Source organism: Eublepharis macularius, chromosome 1 (assembly GCF_028583425.1).
Source record: "Eublepharis macularius isolate TG4126 chromosome 1, MPM_Emac_v1.0, whole genome shotgun sequence".
Classification (NCBI taxonomy): Eukaryota; Metazoa; Chordata; class Lepidosauria; order Squamata; family Eublepharidae; genus Eublepharis; species Eublepharis macularius.
In genome coordinates, this window is record NC_072790.1 from 159,333,293 (window position 1) to 159,356,445 (window position 23,153).

The window sequence follows — 23,153 nt, forward strand, 5'->3', positions numbered from 1 at the left end:
TTGTGTATTTGCACATGCCTCCATGTGAGAGTAGCTTGTGATATTTGCTATATTATTGCTAAAGCCAAAGACCATTGCAGAACAGGTTAAAATCATTGATAAAAATCAAGAATTTCCTATACAAACAAGTTCAGTTTTTTAATAAAATATAAGAATCATGCACATTTATCCTTATTGGTCAAACACTTTGCTTATATTAAAATAAAAACTGCTTTTTAAACTTCTATTTCTCTGCATACCTTGCTTGCGTTTTTGATGCAATTGCAAACAGTGCAACCTGACATGATATAATCTTTATCAGATAGCACATAAACAGTTAGATCCTGTCATGACCAGTCAGTACATTAAGAGATACAAAAAAACAAAAATGTCCCTCTTGGGAAATCATAGAGGGGCATTACAGGTGGTTTCTACATAGGAGCAGTTCCCCTGTCTTTTCCCTGTTAGGGGTGCAACTGCCAGCACAGCGGAATTGGACTTCCATATGACCAATACAGCAGAATTGGCTTCCACATGCTCAATCCCCCAGCAGCAGTCATCCCCCTTCTCTCAGGTCACTGGGGCTTTTACATTTGCAGATTTTTTAAAATCTGCAAATGAATATTGTTATATCAATATAATGTTAAAACTGTGTGTTATAAAATAATCTACGTTATCTGGATTCTCAGCTTCGATTTTTTTTTTTAAGTCAGTCCCTCGCACATTTGGTGGTGGAGATATGCCTTCTTCCTTATATCTGTGCACTAAAAGGAACTAAGCACTGACTTTATTTCAATGAAAGCTGGTAATTCAGATAACTGGTATGCACATAATATATTGATATGATGTTCAGTTGCTAATTAAAACAAAGACAGACCTTGATGATGGGGGAGGAAATGGCCACTGTAGAAAAATGGCTGCCATGAGTGTGGTAAAATCTGAATTTTTTTCCATCCATATGACAGCCATCCAGGCTTTACATTTTTAATTGTTTTTTATTTTATTAGTGCAAAATAGAAAAAAAAATAAAAAGCAAACAGGAAAAAAGAAAACAGTATTGGCTACAAAAACACTATTAGCAAATCTGTACATAGGTATCTATAAAAGATTTCCAAATCCATATGCAGTTACATTCTATATGTGATACATTCAAATGTTGAAGTATAAGTCTTTTAGCAACTGTAAGGGCACAGAGGGGCCACTTCCGTTGACCATCGGTTAGATTCCAAGACACAGGCAAGTACTTTAACTGTAAATTAACATCCTCAGTAATAAGGGAGCTTTCTAACACAATTAATATGACTAATAACTTCCTCCCAAAAGGGTTGAATAACTAAACATGTCCAGAGTATATGCTTCAGAGATGCATCTTTTGAATTACACCACCAACAGACACTATTCGTAAGCCTTTTTTAAAAAGACGTTATGGTGTCCAATATAACTTAAACATAATTTTTTGCTGAATAAGTCGCAATTTAAGATCCATGGTAGCAACAAGTATGATGTTGCTTTAGCAAAATTGAATGCTCCAGATCTTTATTTGTTATTCCATTCATCTCTAAGGCTCTGTGTATCATATTTATTAACTGACCTCAAATAATTATGTACAAGTATTGTAGGTTTAGTTTTCTGTATTGATTCTGTAAGAGTCACCAAAAGTGGGAGAGATTCTAAAGCACTCAAGTATGCTGGACTATACCATACTTTGACACCAACAAATGTTGCAACTGTAAATATTGCCATTCAGCAGAAGCTGGCAAATCATATTTAGATCTCAGTTGGAGAAATGTCAAGAACTCATCCACATTAACTATCAATTAATCTAAAGTAAAAATTAGCTTATCTGTACAAGCCTTCTATAATGTGATCTTTTGCAAAACTTCACAGCTGTGAAAACCCTAGGGGGTACATGAATTCACCATGTGGTTGGAAAACGGGAAAAATATGCTTCTCAACAGGGAACTCGGGGCAAGGTAACCCTTGTGGAAATGGCCATAATAAGTAATGGACTATGTCTTCAACACAACCACCGCACCTAGACATATACAGTCTCTCTTTAATAGGGATATACTAACCTGCCCTCCAAACTTATTATAGGTATCTGTTGAGATCTCAATGTTTCACATCAATTTGCATGTTGATCTAGTGAAATAGTTATTATAAACTGTGTGTTGAGTTTACACTTTTACATTGTGCATCCCTATGTATAGAATGTTAGTTTGAAAAAGCAAGTAATGCCAAGCAAAAAGAAAACTGTGTTTTTAAATGATGTGATCCACCCTGAGCGCACCTGCGGGGATGGTGGAATAGAAATCCAATAAAAACATTTTTTAAAGTTAAAAAGCAAACATAATTAGTAGTCATGATGCAGCATGGTCCTATTGAACTGTTTGCTCAATTTTTGTATTGAAATGGTAGTTTTATATAGGAGGAATTTCTTCTCAATTGTGGTTCATTCTTCTTAAACTGAAGCTAACTGAAGGGGAGGAGAAGGTAGATTCCCCACCCCCAGTTTTCCGGGGTGAGGGAATCAAGAGTTTTATGAAATTTTAATAGGTGGTGAACATGTTTCTTCTACAACCCACATTCTTCTTATGCCATCATTCTGTTCAAGCTTCCGTTATTAAGGCCCTTATATTTCTCAACTTGATATTTTGATAGTTCATTTTTTCCAACTTCTGAAGGGGAATTTCAGTGATTAAGGTTTGTACATATGCATTTGTGCTTGCCTGTGATAATAGGGATTGTGACATAACTGATGCTTAGGGTTTGCTTATAGAGATCTCAGTATTATATCAGGCATGTATACACAGTTCTTGTAGCCTTTATACCTCCAAATGAATGAGGATATTCCTCAGGATAGAGATGGCTAGTTGGTTGTTGTGGGTTTTCCGGGCTGTATTGCCGTGGTCTTGGCATTGTAGTTCCTGACGTTTCGCCAGCAGCTGTGGCTGGCATCTTCAGAGGTGTAGCACCAAAAGACAGAGATCTCTCAGTGTCACAGTGTGGAAAAGGTGTTGGCAGGTCATTTATATCTACTCAGGAGGGGTGGGGTTGAGCTGAGTCATCCTGTAAGAGTTTCCCAGGGTGTGGAATGCTAATGGCGGGAGGCTTCACTGTATCCTGAGGAGGTTCTTTTGCATATGGATTGGTGCTTGATGTGCTAATCTTCTCCGCAGGGCTATTGTCGGGTGTGGAGTGTTTTGTTAGCCTGGTGTTTTTCAGAACTGGAAACCATGCTCTGTTCATTCTTAAGGTTTCTTCTTTCCTGTTGAAGTTTTGCTTGTGCTTGTGAATTTCAATGGCTTCCCTGTGCAGTCTGACAAAGTAGTTGAAAGTGTTGTCCAGTATTTTGGTGTCCTGGAATAAGATACTGTGCCCTGTTTGTGTTAGACTATGTTCAGCCACTGCTGATTTTTCAGGTTGTCCAAGTCTGCAGTGTCTTTCATGTTATTTTATTCTTGTCTGGATGCTACGCTTTGTGGTCCCGATGTAAACTTGTCCACAGCTGCAGGGTATACGGTATACTCCTGCAGAGGTGCGGGGGTCTCTACTGTCTTTTGCTGATTGTAGCATCTGTTGTATTTTTCGGGTGGGTCTGAATACTGCTTGAAGGTTATGCTTTTTCATAAGCTTTCCCATCTGATCAGTAATTCCTTTGATATATGGCAAAAACACTTTTCCTGTAGGAGACTGTTTTTCCTTGGTTGTTTGATTCATCCTGGGTTTGATTGCTCTTCGGATTTCATTTCTGGAGTAGCCATTTGCCTGAAGTGCGTGGTTTAGATGATTAATTTCCTCATTGAGAAAGTACGGCTCACATATCCGTCTTGCACGATCCACTAATGTTTTCATTATGCCTCTTGCGAACCACATTTATGACCGTCTAGAACAGGCCCTCTTACGTGAGAGAATCCACACTACCCGCAGAGAACTTGCTGCCACAGACAAGGAGCTATTTTGCCTGCATATCAACACCAGCCATAAAATGAGAAGTCAAGATTGGGACAAGGTCAATAACCTCACCTACAGGAAGATGGAACAAGTTTTTACCAACCACACATCCAGACAGAAGCAGAAGTTTAACAAACTACAGGAAAAAAGACAGACAAGCCCAATGCTCGACAATGCACGCATTGTCATAAATCTGACAGACCGTCAACTCTCACCAGAAGAAACCTCCATCTTGGCAAAGGGAGGAAACTTTGCAGTCACCCCCACCAGAATTCCTGTGGAAGACATCATTGCAAATGTAGAAGCTGCCATTCGTCATCTACCTGATGAGGAAGCTGAGGAAATAAGAGGAGAGACAGCCAGGATTCTACGAAAGGCAAAGCTTCCCACCAGCAATATAATACGCAAGGAGAGAAATGCCATCAAGACCCTCAATGCAGATCCAGACGTCATCATTCTACCAGCTGATAAAGGCAATGCTACAGTGATCATGAAAACAGAGGAATACAAAAAGAAGATTAAGGGACTCCTGGACCCCTCCACCTACAAAAAACTAAAACGAGATCCCACCTGCAAAATCACCAGGCTAACAAATGCGCTGATCAAGAATTCCTCACTACATCCCGACACACACAGAAAACTATGCAAGACAGAAGCACAGCCACCTAGAGTATATGGACTCCCTAAAATACATAAGGATTCAGTCCCACTCCGACCCATTGTGAGTGCCATTGGTTCACCAACATATGAATTAGCTAGACATCTGGCCGATCTCCTGCAGGACCACATCAGGAAAACCTCGTTTTACATCAAAGATTCAGCAGATTTCATCAACAAAATCAGTTCTCTGAAACTCAATCCACAAGACATACTTATCAGTTTTGATGTATCCCTGTTTACCAAGGTTCCAGTAAAAGACACTATTGCACTTATTAATCAGATTTTCCCAGAGGATGTAACAGCCTTATTCCATCATTGTCTGACAACCAGTTACTTCCAATGGGATAACGAATTCTATGAACAGATGGATGGGGTGGCCATGGGGAGCCCTCTCAGCCCAGTTATAGCAAACTTCTACATGGAACATTTTGAAAAAACAGCTCTAGAATCAGCACCCCACAAACCTAGTGTATGGTTTCAGTTTGTGGATGATACATTTATCATTTGGAGCCATGGGGAGGAAGAATTGATGGGGTTTTTGAATCATCTCAACAACATCCACCTGAACATACAATTCACAATGGAGAAAGAAATCGAGGGAAAACTCCCATTCCTGGATACCTTGGTCATCCGCAAAGCAAACTTTCAGTTAGGTCACAAGGTCTACAGGAAACCAACTCACACTGATCGGTACTTACACAAAAACTCCAATCACCACCCCCGACAGAAAAGAGGCATAATGAAAACATTAGTGGATCGTGCAAGACGGATATGTGAGCCGCACTTTCTCAATGAGGAAATTAATCATCTAAACCACGCGCTTCAGGCAAATGGCTACTCCAGAAATGAAATCCGAAGAGCAATCAAACCCAGGATGAATCAAACAACCAAGGAAAAACAGTCTCCTACAGGAAAAGTGTTTTTGCCATATATCAAAGGAATTACTGATCAGATGGGAAAGCTTATGAAAAAGCATAACCTTCAAGCAGTATTCAGACCCACCCGAAAAATACAACAGATGCTACGATCAGCAAAAGACAGTAGAGACCCCTTCACCTCTGCAGGAGTATACCGTATACCCTGCAGCTGTGGACAAGTGTACATCGGGACCACAAAGCGTAGCATCCAGACAAGAATAAAATAACATGAAAGACACTGCAGACTTGGACAACCTGAAAAATCAGCAGTGGCTGAACATAGTCTAACACAAACAGGGCACAGTATCTTATTCCAGGACACCAAAATACTGGACAACACTTTCAACTACTTTGTCAGACTGCACAGGGAAGCCATTGAAATTCACAAGCATAAGCAAAACTTCAACAGGAAAGAAGAAACCTTAAGAATGAACAGAGCATGGTTTCCAGTTCTGAAAAACACCAGGCTAACAAAACACTCCACACCCGACAATAGCCCTGCGGAGAAGATTAGCACATCAAGCACCAATCCATATGCAAAAGAACCTCCTCAGGATACAGTGAAGCCTCCCGCCATTAGCATTCCACACCCTGGGAAACTCTTACAGGATGACTCAGCTCAATCCCACCCCTCCTGAGTAGATATAAATGACCTGCCAACACCTTTTCCACACTGTGACACTGAGAGATCTCTGTCTTTTGGTGCTACACCTCTGAAGATGCCAGCCACAGCTGCTGGCGAAACGTCAGGAACTACAATGCCAAGACCACGGCAATACAGCCCGGAAAACCCACAACAACCATCGTTCTCCGTCCGTGAAAGCCTTCAACAATACAGAGATGGCTAGCTTGGGCTGAACCAATTCCATAAAATGTTTGAACTTGTCGTCATCAAGGGACACTTATTCTGGGGTAACCTTAAGATAAATGAGACAACCAGTTCTATATAAACAGTTCTATGCTAACCAGGAGCTCTGGAACACACGATGGCTGAACTATGTTAACTTATAACACTATGGTTTACATTATACTGTGTAATCGGCCCTGAGCCTGCTGGTGTAGGGAGGGCAGAATATAAATTGAAGCAAATAAATAAATGGCTTCCTAAGTTTATTGTGGGTAATTTCTTGTTAACCACTTTGAAGATTTTGCAATCGAAGGAAATATTTAAATATCACAAATAGTAGAATGACTGGTAAAGGGTGCCTGGAGAGTAACTGAGTCTGTGCTGTATAGAACAATTATCTGACTAGTATTTAATTAAGAAATTTAATTGCTTTCTCAATTATAGATTCTCAGGTCTTCTGTCAGATGGACAACATCCCTCAGTATGATGGGTTGGATCCTTAATTCTGTTAGAGCGAGTGTTAAACAACGCTGCGGAATTAAACGCCGAGCTGGTTAGAGAGGCAAAAGCTTTATTTGAGGAAGTTACATACTTGAGGGAAAAAGGGGAGAGATAGATCCTAGCTATCTGACTACATCTTGCAGAGAGAGAGAAGAAGTGTGGCAGGAGAGAGAAGAAGCAGGATATTGCCCTGTTTAGCCCAATAGGAGACAAGACAAGGAAATGACCTCCAGGAAACAAGAGAGGTGCTGCTCTCACTGTCCTAACTAAGTGATCCTTGCTGCCCCCTGCGTGGTAGGCTCTTCTTCCTTCTTGCTGCTGCAGTACACCAGACATTGTTATTTCTAACACCCCTTCTCAATGTCTAGTGTACAAAATCCACAAAGTTCAGTCTTTCACGTAGACTTTGAAATTTCTCTTTGGCAAGTGGCTTGGTGAGGATGTCTGCTATCATTTCTTCTGTAGGGCAGTACTGTAGCTCAACAAGCCCTTCTTCTTGCATATTTCTCACAATGTGATTCTTTATGTCAATGTGCTTGGTTCTTGATCCAGTTCTTTCTGTATTTGCAAGCTTTATGCAAGATTGATTATCTTCAAAGAGTTGTATAGGTTTGGGTTCATTTATCCCAAAGTCTTCTAATAGTTGTAGAGTCCACTTGAGTTCTTGGCATGCTTCTGCTGCTGATATGTATTCAGCTTCTGTAGTTGATGCCGCTACTAGGTCTTGCTTTCTGCTTGTCCAACTGATTGCTCCTCCACCATAAAAGAATACTCGTCCACTGGTAGACTTTCTGTCTGTGATGTCTTCTGCCCAGTCAGCATCCATGAATCCCACTAGTCTGGGATTGTCGCTTGCTGGTAGCTTGAGCTTCAGTTGTGCAGTACCTCTCAGGTATCTTGCCAGTCTTTTGACTGCTTGCCAGTCATTCACACTTGGTGATGCACTTTTCCTGCACAGTATTCCAACTGCTGCTGCTATGTCAGGTCTGGTCACTGTACTTATATAGAGCAGTTTTCCAATTGCTTCTCTGTATACTTTGATGTTTCTCAGAGGTTCATTGTTTCCATTTTGTTTCAGGAAATCTGTTTCCATTGGAGTACATGTTGGTTTTCCATCTTTCATATCCATGTAGTCTAGGAAATCCATGATCTTTTGTTTTTGATTGAGAAGATAGCTTCCATCTTCCTCTCGCTCTATTTGAACTCCAAGGTAAAAGCTGACATTTCCAAGACGCTTTACTTCAACCTCTTGGTTCAGGTGCTGAATTATTTCATCACAATCTTGTTGATCTTCATAACAAAGAAGAATATCATCTACATAAATCAGAATAAAAGTCCATTTGTTGTCTTTCTTTCTTGAGTACAGGCAGCGTTCTGCCCCACCTTGCTTGAATCCTTCTTTGATGAGCATTTGGTTCAGTTTCTGGTTCCAGGCTCTTGCAGCCTGTTTTAGTCCATAAATGCTCTTCTGCAGTTTCCATACAAGTCCTCTGTCTTTGGACTGTTCAAATACAGGAGGCTGTGTCATATACACGTCTTCTTCCAGCTCTCCATGAAGAAAAGCAGTTTTCACATCCAGATGCTCCACATGCATCTTCCTTGCGGCTGCTATGCTCAGTAGTGTTCTTACTGAAGTGTGTTTCACTACTGGTGCGAAGGTTTCATCATAGTCTTCTCCATACTTCTGGGAATATCCCTTGGCAACTAGTCTTGCTTTGTACTTTTGTACTTCTCCATCTGCATCAAGTTTGGTTTTGAAAATCCATTTTCATCCTACTGTCCTTTTTCCAGGTGGTAGTTCTGTGAGAATCCATGTCTTGTTCTGGATCAGAGAGTCAATTTCTTCTTTTGCAGCTTTTCTCCATTTCTCTGCTTCTCTTGCTGGCATTCCTTCTATGTCTTCCCAGCTAGAAGGTTCTGGTACAGCTTCTGTTTTTGCCAGGTAAGAGAATTTCAGTGGTGGAACTCCTTTGTTTATTCTGTCTGAGCGTCTGACACTTGGCTCTGCTTCCCCTTCTCTTTCTGTGGGCTCTGCAGGTGTCTCTTGCGTCTCAGTCAGGTCCCAGAGTTGCACAATCTCTGGCTGCTGTGCTGCATCAGCTTCCTAGTCAGGTCCCAGAGTTGCACAATCTCTGGCTGCTGTGCTGCATCAGCTTCCTTTGGTGTAGACTCTCTGGTGTCAGGCTTGCCTGCCTTCTCCTTTTCATCAATGTACACCACATGGCGGATCTTCACCGTGTCTGTCTCTGGGTTGAGGATTCGATATCCCTTGCATCCCAGTGCATATCCAACAAATATGCCTCCTTCTGTTCTGGGATCCATCTTAGACCTCTTTTCCTTCGGATCATAAGTGTAGGCCTTTGATCCAAACACTCTCAGATGCCTTACATTGGGCTTGCGGTTGTACCACAGTTCAAATGGTGTGCTGCTTGCACCCTTTGTAGGTAGCATGTTCTGCTGATAGGCAGCAGTGTTGATAGCTTCTCCCCAATATTTTTGAGGTAGCTGTGCTTCTTGCAGCATGCTCCTGCACATCTCTGTGAGAGAACGATTTTTCCTCTCCGCTATCCCGTTGAGTTCGGGGGTATATGGCACGATCAGGTGATGCTCTATTCCTTCATCTGCTAGGAAGCTTGTCATCTCCTTCCCCACGTACTCGCCTCCATTGTCTGTGCGGATAGCCATTGGTTTTCTCTGGAATCTGTTCTGCACCATTGCTAGGTACACTTTGAATTTTTCCAGTACTTGGCTCTTTTCCTTGAGCAGGTAAATCACAGTAAATCTTGAAAAATCATCAGTAAAAGTCAGAAAGTACTTACTTCCACTGGGTGTTACTGTTCCCATGGGTCCACAGACATCACTGTGAATCAGCTCCAGTGGTCTTGTCGTCTGCTTCTCACTCTGTTTGGTGAAAGAAGGTCTTGTGCCTTTGGCTTGAATACAGCAAACACATTTCTCTGCATCAGGACATTTTTTCATTTGCAAATCATTAGTCAGATTCTGCCTTTCAAGCTGATATATATAATCCATATTAGCATGTCCAAGCCTTCTATGGATAAGACTAGTACAATTCTTGTGAGTGCACTTTTCAATTAAATTCACTGCGCCTTCAGAGCAATCCAGCATATACAGGCCATCCTCTAATGTGCCTTGTGCAATTAATTCACCTTCATTGCTAATAAAACATTTCTCTCCTTTGAATACAATTTCAATTCCTTTCTTCGCCATCACAGATACCGGCAATAGGTTAGTCTTAACTTCAGGTACGTACAGACAATCAGTGATCTGCACTTCTCTAGTTTGCGCTACCCAGTTTGGCCACTGGGTAGCGCACAACATGCAGATACGGTCCCTTGTCCCCGCGCTGTTAAAGCCTCTCCATTTGCCGTATACAATTTATCGTGGCTTTCATTCATCTCATTAAAAAACTTCTCATTGTTGCAAAGATGGTTAGTACATGCACTGTCAATTGCCGATTTGCATATGCTTTGATCAGTTTTACCAACATTTAAACAATTTTTATCAGATCTGTTTTTCCTTTGGCCATCAGCATTAGGTGACTTAATGGCTGCATTAGCATTCCTAAAGCCTTTTGTTTCCGTCCCTCGTGGCGGTTTGCTCACTCTCTGTGAATCACGAAACCAACAGTCTTCCTTTAAATGTCCTTTCTTTCTGCAGATGCTGCAGGAGAAATCACTTCTTGAACTGGCTCTTAAAGCTAGCTCTCTTGGCTCACTTATATGATCCAGTTTGCTAAAACTTTCCTCTTGCAGTCTTGCAAGTACATAGTTTAAGCTTAGACTTTCTCTCATTTCCAAAACATGTACTATGCTTGTATAAGATTGAGGAAGGCTAGTTAGCAAAATTATAGCTAGATCCTCATCCTGGATCTCCTTTCCAAGGGATCTTAATTTCTGTGTTAATTCCATGAAATTTGCAATATGATCTTTTAGCTGTTGCTGTGGCTTCATCTGAATCCGATACAATTGCCTCATTAGCAAAATTTTAGTTTTAATTGATTCTTGACGGTTTATTTCTAGAAGAGACGTCCACATTTGTCTAGAAGTGGGCTCATGAATAACTCTTATCAATTGTTTATCACTTAAAGCATTAATGATAATAGATCTTGCCTTATTGTCCTGCTTGACCCATTTGGCTTCCTTCTGTGGATCTCCAGTCGGTTTTTCATCTGTTACTGCAGACCAGACGTCCAATTGTATGAGGTACGCTTTTATTCTTTCTGCCCAAAGATCGTAGTTGTTGTCGCCTAGTCGGTCGACTTGGAACCCCTGCTGTGCTCCCCAGGAGTCCGCCATCTTTCCTCTATTGTCTGCCCTCTGTGCTTTAGCCTGCGGCTACAGGCAGAAGTTTTATTGCTCTCTCTTAACTTCAGCTTGCGTTAATTTGCCTCTGTGGCCCATTACCCTGTTAGAGCGAGTGTTAAACAAAGCTGCGGAATTAAACGCCGAGCTGGTTAGAGAGGCAAAAGCTTTATTTGAGGAAGTTACATACTTGAGGGAAAAAGGGGAGAGATAGATCCTAGCTATCTGACTACATCTTGCAGAGAGAGAGAAGAAGTGTGGCAGGAGGGAGAAGAAGCAGGATATTGCCCTGTTTAGCCCAATAGGAGACAAGACAAGGAAATGACCCCCAGGAAACAAGAGAGGTGCTGCTCTCACTGTCCTAACTAAGTGATCCTTGCTGCCCCCTGCGTGGTAGGCTCTTCTTCCTTCTTGCTGCTGCAGTACACCAGACATTGTTATTTCTAACAAATTCCACATATAGAAAGAATTTGTGGAAGTGGATTTTCTCTTCTTTCCCCCAACAGCCCTCTGGTGGTAGAAAGAGCCCTCAAGTTGCAGCCGCCTTATGGCACCCCTGTAGAGTTTTCAAGGCAAGAGACATTCAGAGATGGTTTGCTGTTGCCTGCCTCTGCATAGCAAACCTGTTCTCCCATCCAAATACTAACCAAGGCCAACCCTGCTTAGCTTCTCAGATCTGACAAGAATGAGCTAGCTCAGGCCATCAGTGTCCTAAAAAGCCTCTTCTGGAGGATGTGGGTTCCTTGCTATGGTATGCAGGGCTGCATCAAGAATGAGGAATAGGTCAAAATTGCTTCCCCAACCCCCCCTCAAGAGTGGAGAACATTTACGATTCATTTTCTGTTCATTACTTTAATTTTTATTCAGTAGTTCTCTTTTTTCAGTAGGACAATGATATAATCTAGCTGTAACCTATGGCTTTTTGTTCAGGGTGACACAATATTATGTGCTCTTAAAAACTCCATTCTGCTTTGAACACTAAATACTCTCAAGTAGTTTTTACTGAATATGCTTTATGGCTGAGATGATGATTTCACCAAAACATGTCTGCAAAAGATGTTCTGTCTAAATATGACTCTTTTGATGTCCTGATAAAAAGAAGCTAAAATTGGTGCTAATGTAAATTTCTTCTGAAACTGTATACAGTTTCTTTCTTGCATAAAAATTATTCAAAGTAAAGTGTCATAGTGGTCTGACAATACATTTTAGCTTAGTGCAGAGTTCATTTATTTATTTTTAAAAAGACACCCTTAAAAGTTCAGCAGCTTATCAGTGCAAATTTACAGGTGTGTTGGTAATGGAACACTGCCTACTTAAATAAGAAAATATCACTGGATCCAGTTTAGTGGCATTGCAGATAGCATTTATTGCTAAAGTAACTTACGTTAGCAAGCCAGCTTCCTTCTGTTGTTACAGTTCAGTGCTGCCAAATAAGGCCTTCAAACCTGTCTACTTAAGCCAGACATAAACTTCAGTAAATCTCAGTGTTCATCCACAGATACAAAAATATTTGTACCTTCTGAAAAGACAGAAAAGCACAAATACAATAGGCTAGAAGCACACATTCAGAACAGGACAGATATAGCTCAGGAGCACAAATTAACAGACCAGTAGAAGCATACAGGTTTTCTCCATTACAATAATTAATTCCCCTTTTTTTTAGCCTTAATCACTGTTTGCTGTTAATTGCACTGGTACTAAGTAAAGTTAATGCTAATCCTGATTTGTGTCATATCCTATGAAGGTCTCCTGCAGACCCTGGTTCAGAGGGAATCTGAAATGCAGAGTATGTTACTGGCATTTTAACTAGGATATTTTATTTATACACTACATTTAAGGTCTTGTTGGCCTTTGCACATGTATCCTAATCGAGTGTGGCTGGTTAAAGTAGGATTTTGATTCTTTTATTGTAATTCCTTTGCTTCCTTTTATTTTTTAGAGCTGAGAATCATTTTAAAGAAGTGGATATAAATTAATAGGAACGCTCTAATGGATGACAGGGAATCTCCTACAAATGACCTGCAGGTAAACGTGCAAGACCTGCTTCATGCCAACACTCAATGCTTGGCTTCTTCACCAGATGAAAATGAGAACCAGCTGAATGGCAGCAAGCACAAGGCCCTGAAAAGCAGGGATAAAGTAATGGGAATAGTGGAGCAGGACAGCATCAATAATAATGAAGGGCAGGACAGTGGTGTCTGCGCATCCCACTGTCAAGAAGCCTTAAGTGATCAACTGACTAGGAGTTCCGGTACAGATGAAATGCTCATTCCAGAAATCTGCTTCCCTGAAAACAAGAGTTCAAGAAAAACAAAAAGCTGCATCAAGAAAGGTATAACTGCTTCCTAAACGTACACAGTTTGCTTGCTTGTAGGTAGTACAGTTTTGTTTAAAATTCCTGCATTGATCTTTCACATCTTTTCTGACTTGGAAACCGCTATTATGAGCAAAAGGGCACTTTCTATACCTTGCTTTGGGATTGGCTCCAAGGCCCCTATGTTCCAGCTATAGATTTCAACATTCAATAAAGCTTATGTTGACCATGAAATAATTAACATTGCTCTTATCCTTTCCTTTCCTATGCTAAGCACACATCCTTTTCCTATTGTTTAAAATTTCCATGGTGTTCTTCTGATTGATCCTAGCTGGACTGTGGTGCCAGATGGACTTGTGATATTAAGTCTCAGGAACCATTTCCATCTAGGAACTGAGGGAAACATGAAACTGGGGTGGGTCAGTTTACAAAGAAAGAAAGAAATGGACTTGGAATAGTGTAACCTTGCTTGTAAGTGAGGATACATGATTTATGGGTTCATGATTTATGTTCTGCTTGAGTCTCTTATCGGCTCTTCTTCCTCTGAAAATTTAAAGAGTATTGAGAGAGAGAGAGAAGAGCCGCCTGCCTACTGTTTTCAGAGTCTGGTAAATAGCACAAGGGAGAAGATACAAAAAAAGATGAGAACTAATTTCCTCCATTGGAAGAAAGGAACCAGCAGAAATAAAAATATGACTAGGGAATCTCTATCAGGTTCTAGTATACTTGTCATTGGTAGAGATTTGACCACTTGCACATTAAACATGATATTATCACTTTTTACAACATACTATTGCAGTAATAAGTGGTGTAAAATAGATTTTGTTACTTCCAAGGTAGATCTGGGTTTGAATCCCTAAAATCTATTTTCTTACAGTTTTGTGTCTGTAAACAATTTATATTCTCTCACCATAACTATTTGAATGTGGTATGTTGGAATGTACTGAGTGTATCATAGCTTGGATTTTATGCTGTCAGGAAGAACTCTCGGGGTTTCATTTGTTTCAATTATTTGTAGCCCACTTTTCTCCCAAGAAAAAGGCACCTAAAATGCCTTTTAAAATGCGTTTTAAACTTTTAAAAGTTTAAAAAAATAGATCAGAGACATGACTAAAACAGAAATGCTGCTACTAACCATCCTTCTAAGTCTTCCTAAACAACTTTGTCTTACATCTGTTTCTGAAAGACATATGAATGGGAGCCTTCCTAGCACTCTCAGAGAGTAGCATAATAGAAGCAATAAGTGCAAGGCAGTTGGCACCAGACAACAGTCGAGCTGAAGGATTCTGGGCTCTTTGAAGTTTCCATGTTAACTTCAAGCACAGCCTCGTACAGAGCATGACACCATAGTTTAGTTTTGATGTTTTCTGTAGCAGGGTCAGGTCTATTGAGTCCAGGAAGGAAAATGATTTCTGAGCGGTGGGTGAAAGGAAGCATACCAAAAGAAAGACTCACCCATCCAGGGTAGGGTAGCATAATTCCTTCTAACACATCAGCCTTATCAACCACCACTGTCTTCATCTTACTGAGATTCAGTTTAATCCCATTGTTTGTCAGCCATTTTGTCCTAAGACAGTGACTCCCAACTCCAAATCTATGGACTGTCTCAAAGGTCTTACATAGCTACTGAAAAGCAGGATGATAATACAGAACCCTAAGGAACCCCACAGGTTGTTCCAGGTTGCTGATTCATCATCTCTGCTAACAAATTTCTGATCAAAGATTTTAAAAGGTGTAAACCATTTTAGTGCCATCTTTTAATCACCACTTCAGTCTCCAGGTGCTTTAATAACATCAAGTGGCTGACCTTATCAAAGGCCACTAAAAAAATCAAGCAAATCTGTAAAATAAATGGTTCTCTTTATCAGTCTGCATACTGTAGGATGCAGATGTGCATCCTAAAGTATGCATCTTCCTGACATTATTTGTGGCCTCAGTCAGAATAATATTGCCCCCCCCCCTAATTTTTCTTTCCTCCCTTCAGCTGACACTCAGCAGCCCAAAGTTATTCTATGCCTTCTGGGGGGGGGGGGGGGAATAAGCAAAAACAATTCTTATCTGGCCACTTTTGTGGCCAGATCAAATAAATGCTTTTTTTCTGTACACTCAAAACAATTTCTCTAGTATGCATACCCCCTACTTTTGTCTTTCCCTGTTTCACTCTTATATTGAGAGTATACATGGTGGTTCCATGCCTATTAGTTATAGTAAAATAAAATAAAATTAAACTTAATACAGTGGTAAAAAATATCTTGTTTGCTAGACATATTAGCAACTTTTTGACTTCCTTGGCTATTTCTTGCCTTGTATTCTACATGTCCTAAATGGTTCCTCAGAAAGCAAGCAAACAAGTTAGGAGAACTACTGGCAGAAAGTGCATGTCCTTCCTGTATTAAATGCATTATTATCTGCAGGGCTAATAAAGAAGATGTCACTCCATATACACAAAGGCAAGGCAAGTTCGTTTTTAGACATGTAGGCATGTTAAGGCAGGGCAGTGTTTTCACAGTGTAAATTAGCCAAGGATTGAAATGGGAAGCACTTCTCTATAATGCCTTGTGCTATTGATAAAGAAAAATAATGCAATGTTGTCTTTCATCTTGGCTTTGCTAGATAAATTCATATTAACACTTCCCTCCTATCTTTAGATTTTAGAAAGCTACTTTTTAACGTAAAGCTAGGAAAGATCAAGATAGACAAAGTCTGTCTACATTTCTGGTTTTAAAATCACTGAACAAAGCTGTATTACATGTAGTGAAGTCCCAGGCATATTCCTAGATGAACACCACATTTTTTGTGTTCACACATCTACTATTCCAACCTGCTTTGAAGCCCAATATTCCCCATATGTCTGACTGGTTTTAGAATGTCAATTCCTAGAAGACATTTGTTACTTTCTGGGTTTCTTAAAAGATACCTCTGCATAACCATTTGAGGGGTACATGGGACCATGATATAAATTTTGTTCAGTTGTTCAAACTGTACATGTGTGGAAGGGATCAGGATTGTGTCGGCTGGTGCCATCCTTTGACATCTGTATGTAAAAATTAATGTCTGCATGGAAGCCTTTGTGCATCATTGTACATTTGACCACACTCCAGAAAACAGCCCTGATACATGTACAGAGTTTAGACCCAAAATGCTCTCTGCAGTCATTTTCTTATATGCAGGTGTCAGGAGGGGGTCCAGCTGGTATAATCTCCCTTCTTTCTACAACCTTAGCATGTACAAGTTTTAAACAACTGAATGGGGATATGGTGCAACTATGTTTTGAGGATATGAAAACAGAAAGTACTTGGAGATGCTCCTTTTGGTCAGTGTTATTACCACTAATTGTAAGGTAAAGTTTATATATCTATTCTGGTATACCATCAATTTGCATCAATGGAGAATGATTTAATAGTAAAGAAATTACAGCTATAGAATATCAGGTGTGGTTGTTTTTTCTTTGCAACAGACAAAATATGATCTCTGTAATCATTTTTCTTATCTGGGTATCTTAAAAAATCATCTTGCAGCTAAGATAAATATAGAGTTCTGAATGCAGAAAGAATAAACACAGTTCAAATTAAGCCTAAAAAACTAATAATTCATGCCTTTAACCTGAATACAAAATATGTACCCCGCTGCTAGCAATTCTAGATATTGCAAAGCATTGAAAAGGTTATAGTGGTATGTGATGTGACATTCCCATAAGTAGATTTGTTTTCTCACCCCAGCATCTCAAGCTTTCTTGCTCTCTTAATGTGGCAGTATGCATAAGCTACCTAGCTGAGCTAAATATTTATGAGTTGTGTGTTTAAAATATGCATGCTCAGTGGAGGAGAACAGTTTGCTGAACAGCTAAACAAAATACATGAATAAAATGTGGTTTTGCTTTTGACCTCCGGGCACTAATTACTTAGTGAAAAAAGAGATCAGCATGTTCTCTTGTCCATCCACAACTTGGACATTAGAGGTAGCTGTACAAAAGCCCCTAAACAGTTACTTGAATGACTGGTAGTTCCTGATACAGTCCACTGGGTACACCTTAGGGAAGCATCCAAGCCTTACAAGCAAGAGAGCTGTGCAATCAATAAGTCTGCCTGACCAAACTCAGAAAACCTCCGGATTCTTACTTTGCTGTAGATCAGCCAAAGTCTCTTTATTTAAACCCACATAACTGATGGTACTTTGTCTCTAGCCATTGTCGCTTAGTCACATAGGCTAGTGGAGAGGGTTTGACACAGAACACATAAAGGGGTGCTGCCTTAGCTTTAGCTCAACTAGATCGTTGATTTACAGTTTCATTGCTCTCGAGGCTCAGAAGGTCGCTTGAGTTGAGATGTGCCATATGTGCTAGTTCTTGAATCCTTAGTAACCCTTTGGAGGCTTTTGCTGAGCCATCTCTAGTATCCTGAAAAACAATGGACAAATATTCTCCCCTGTCAAATTAGGTTTTGGGAGATCTATGACTGAAGTCTTTCCAACATGGTCAAGAAGTAAATTGCAGACCTGTACAATGCCAGTTCAGACTGGAACCATGTAAGAAAGGGAGTAGAGGTTCAGTCCTCCTACTCCCTTATGTTTTCACCTATTGACACTGGAATTTAAACCCCTCTGTACAACCCCAATTCAAAATGGAGCCAATGAGACCACAGTTTAGGTAAGGTTGCCAGTCCACCGCTGGGGGCAGAGGATCCTCCACTTCCACCCTCAACCTCCTATTAAATTATTTAAATTATTTAATTATTTAAATTTAATTATTTAAATTATTTAATTTAATAGGAGGTGTTGAGATTTTGCATAGTTTTGAGTGTTGTTGAGCATATTTTTAAAAAATATTTATCACATATTTTCCCCTCGTGTGTGTTTTTTTTGTATGTGTATGTCATCTTTCTGTCATCTTTTTGCAGTAACTTCTTTCCCATCATTAACTTTTAGCAGCTCTGAGTATAAATGTTTCTAACAAATGAATGTAATACTTCATGTATGTAACATGTCCTCTTGCTCATGAAGGCTTATGCTACAATAAATATATTTGCAATGTATTCATATGTATAAATATATTTACTACAATAAATGTATTTACCCAAAAGGAAGATGACCCTGAATGTAAGACAAACCCCTCCCCCAAAATGTTATACACAAAAGTTTTTTTAGTATTGAAAATAACTAACATATGCAAATTTAACACCACCCCCTCTCTTTTTAATGGAAACAAACCTAGTTGTGCATTTGAATAACTGCTCTATTAGTCTTTAAGGTGGCTGTGTTGGCTGCAGCAGACTACTACAGCTGGCCTTCTGGAGTTTATACATTAGCATAGTATATTTTTAAAAAAATACTTGTAAAATACAGGGGCCTCCCTCCACTCTATACAGTCAAACTTGAAGTTAGAGTTGCCAACTCAGGTTTGGGAAATTCCTGGATATTTGGGGGTGAAGTCTGGAGAAAGCAGGGTTTAGGGAGAGGAGGAACCTCGGTGAGGTATAATACAATGGAGTCCACCCTCCACAGCAGCCATTTTTTTTCAGGAAATGATCTCTGTAGTCCGGAGATCAGTTATAATTCCAGGAGATCTCCAGGCCCCACCTGGAAGTTGGCAACACAATTTTCAGTAGGTTATATTATGGAAGATAGTTTAGAAAATAATCTATTCTGTGCATCAGAGTGCTAGAACAGGAAATGCTTGATTAAGTTGAAGACAATAATAAATTCCTGTTCATGAAGCTTCATATAAGGAATCTGGTATTCGTGGTGTGAGTGTGTCTTGAGTTGTTCAGTGCTTCAGATAATACCTGCATGACTTTATATATATATTCCCCCCACATCATGATGTAACAGCATGTGAGCAGTTATGTAATAGAGATGTACTATTCAGCAGCTTTGACAAATTCAATCCTAGGTACAGCTACAATATGTACTCTAATGAAGTTTAAAGAACATGGAATATAATTATTAAAATAACGTGCATACAATATTCAAATAATCTGCACTGAGTCTCAATGAGAAAGGTGGACTATAAATAATGTAAATAAAAAAATGAGATTCTTAGACTTCTAATCACTATTTGCAGATCATAACATAAAGGGTGGATACTTCTATACAACTCAAAATTGCATCAGCAGGAATGTTGACAGAGCAACAGGTACATAGTCACATGTACTTAAGTAAGGCAGCAGATCTACATTAGGTACTGGATGAGCAACAAAAATGCCCTTCTATTTTATGTGCCTTTCCCATTGTTAAACATTTGGTGATTAAATTTAAACACAAATAATGGCTGCTTATGTCTGATAAATATCTGTGACATGAATAGAAGAAAAATATTTTAGTCTCCAGGTAAAAGGCTACCTGGAAACAAAAATTTGTCTAGTGATTTCAGAGAGGTAAGATGTAGAATTCAGAACAAAAGAAACAGGTAAGGAAAGAACCTCCGCGGGGGCTATGGGACAGTTTATTAATATGAGATGCTTTTGTTCTCTGTACCAGAAAATGTTGAACAAACAGGGCACAAGTTCTCCAGTATGTTTCTTAACATTCATGTTCTCCAGTGTTTCTGATAGTTTTGTGAAAATATGACTTGATCATAAGCTTCTGGTTACAAACATAAAATATTCATTTTCAACCAGATTATGACACAAAGTCATCCTAGAGGTTAACTTAGCATAGAAGCTGTTCCAGCAAGGGAAATGGCATTGTGGAAATGAATCTCTTATTATTAGTATGCAGTGTTCTGATAATACTTTATTTATAGACTAGTAACAAAGCCCATTATGGGAAAAAATACAATGGGCGCTAGAAAGGGGAGGGCTGGTGGGCGGGGATTGCTTCCTCTTCCGTAACTGATCAAGGCCAAGTGAAGGCAGGGGGCAGACATTGCCACCTGCTCCGCTCCTGGCAGGCATTGCAACTTGCTCCTCACCTGCTTCCAGCAGGGTGAAGGGGGGAGGGCATTGCCACCTGCTCCACTCCTGATCCTGTGCGGGTGAAGGAGAGCGGACATTGCTGCCTGCTCCGCTCCTGATCCTGGCTGGGTAAATGCGCGGGGGGGGGGGGGCGGTAAGCATTGTCACCTGCTCTGCTCCTGATTCTGACCAGATGAAAGGGGGGCGGGCATCACAACCTGCTCCTTGCCTGATTCTGGCAGGGTGAAGGGAGGCAGGCATTGCCACCTTCTCCACTCCTCATCCTGTGCAGGTGAAGGAAGGTGGGCATTGCTGCCTGCTCCGCTCCTGATCCTGGCTGGGTAAAGGAGGGGGTTAAGCACTGCCACCTGCTCCATGCCTGATCCCGGCCAGGTGAAGGGGAGTCAGGTATTGCCACCTTCTCCGCTCCTGATCCCAGCTGGATGAAAGGGGCAGGCATTGTTTCCTGTTCTGCACCTCAGTCCGTCTGGGCAGGCATTGCTGTCTGCTCCACATCTGATCCCGACAGGGTAAAGGGGGGGAGGGCATTGTCACCTGCTCTGCGCCTGTTCCCAGCTGGTTGAAGGTGGCAGGTGGGCAGTGCCACCTGCTCTGCTCCTGCTCCCAGCTGAGTGAAGGCAGGGAGTGGGCATCACCCGCCGCTCAACACCTGTTCCCAGCTGAGTGAAAGCGGGGGTGGGCATCACCCCCTGTTCCACGCCTGTTCCCAACTGGGTGAAGGGGGGAGTGGGCATTTCCACCTGCTCAGCTCCTGATCCCTGCTGGGTGAAGGCAGAGGAGGCAAGTATTGCCGCCTGCTCCACACCTGAACTTGGCCTGGGCTTCCCTCCACGGCCCACTCACGGAGGGACAGGCTGCCTCTTCTCGTCTTCCCTCCACGGCAGCACCTTCTGGAGGCACACCAGAGTAGGAAGTGAGTTGTCTGGAACATGGTTAGCCTTTTATATAGTAGGATTTTGAAGGCTTGCAACCCACTTTCAGTTGCCTGAGTTGGGATTGGATGTGTGTGTTCCTGCAAGTCATCTAGTTCTTAATATTCTGTCTACTTTTTATAAACAACAGCAGGCTTCTCCTTGGATCCTGATATATTTTCCAACAAGTACCAATAAATGTGAATGCTCTTCTGCAGAGTTTTGTTGGTTTGATTAAACTGCACATAAGGCTGGGGTGCTAAAATAGATTGGGTTTGGCTCCAAATTTTGCTGATGTAATAACATCTACAAAATATCTTCTGGCAGTTAGATGGATCAATTCAACTAGAGACTTTGAAAAAAATACTGGAGAAATTTTCCATTTGACATAGAAATTGTGTAGTAGATTATCCCTGTAATATCAGTGGTTTGAACAGTTCCATTGTTGTATGCATTGATTTTTCATTGTTGATACCTGTGTTAGTAGTGGCTCAGTTAAATTTTGATAGTTATGTTGATGAGCTCCATGTTTTAGCCAGTGATCCTGGGAATTGTTTTGGCCAGAGCCCTCTTGATTCAAACAAGACTAACTTTGCATAAAAGACTTGCAGAAATTTGTCCATATACTATCAATGACAGTGTTTTAGAAATGAAACACACTTCCTATAAAAATTACATTTGTGTGTTAAAATGCAGATTTAATTGTTAAACACTGCTTCATAATTAACTTTTGAGTTAGCATACTTGTTTTAGAATATGTAGATGTTTGAAGCATGTGACAGCACTTTGAAACAAAGGCTTCCTGAAGGCAAGAATGGTATTTGGTTACGGCAGAAATGTAGCAAAGGTCATGCGCTGCCATAAATAGAAGGCTATTCTTTTGAAGATAATACTTTGATTCTATCTCTAAATATAAGTATAATTTATTGAACTAAACTTTGGCCATTGTCACTTTTAGACCTGAATAGCATTGATCAAACTAAACTAAAGTACTATTCATATAACATTCCCAAAAGATTTAAAGCTTGATTCAGATGAAGAGCGGAGCAAGCTGACTTCAATACAAAACTAAGTGCACTTCTTTAAAGCTTTTTTCATTTTATTTCAACAGGATAATTGCAGATTATATTGAACAGAGCTGTCATGAGTTAAGAAAATCAGTTGACATAACTTCTAGTTCTAGTAGCAACACAAAGATGTAACTACAGTAAAATCTATGGCTAGATTTATGTGTTACAATAATCAAAACCACTAAGTATTATTATGTCACAAGTTTTCATGATAAAGTTTACCATGGTGGTGGTTGCAATATTTTTAAACTATATATGTAAGGTTTACTTTGGCTTTGCTTTTGCTTAAATCAACATTTAACTTGGAGTACAGCAAAAAGGAAGCTTATTTTCCTGGAATTGGAGCTACAGGTAGGGTTTTCCATTCCCTTTCAGTGTGATGAAGTTTTATCTGATAACATAATACTTCTTATTCTATTGCACAAACCTGAATAGATGGCAGGCTTTTTTTGCAATTTGAATTTTAGCAGATGTTATAAGCTTTTTTAAAAAATCTGAAGTATTTTTTTTTGTCTCCAGTATACCCAAGAAGTATATTTTTAGCTAGCAAGCTTAGGGAATGCAATATCCTGTTACTTTTGGATTTAATCAGAGTCCCCAAAACATTGAACTTTTGTACAGTACCAGAACATGTAATAACAGGTAACTTTTTCTCCACATTCTTGTAAAATTTGGTTGTTCTATAAATATTTTGGTGTCTCTCTGGAGTTAAACACCGTCTTGTATAGATATTCTAGTGAATTTCTCTTACTGGGTGGAGGAGTAGA

General features: G+C 40.2%; 1 protein-coding gene across 2 annotated transcripts in view; it reads left to right on the forward strand.

The window, feature by feature from the left end:
• Window positions 1-23,153, forward strand: part of CNST (consortin, connexin sorting protein) — a 90,672-nt gene that overhangs the window by 17,514 nt on the left and 50,005 nt on the right. For both annotated transcript variants that reach the window (XM_054975674.1, XM_054975681.1), the window contains exon 3: window positions 13,120-13,512. In XM_054975674.1, coding sequence (XP_054831649.1) covers window positions 13,170-13,512 — 343 coding nt within the window. In that variant the 5' untranslated portion in view covers window positions 13,120-13,169. The remainder of the gene's footprint in view (window positions 1-13,119; window positions 13,513-23,153) is intronic.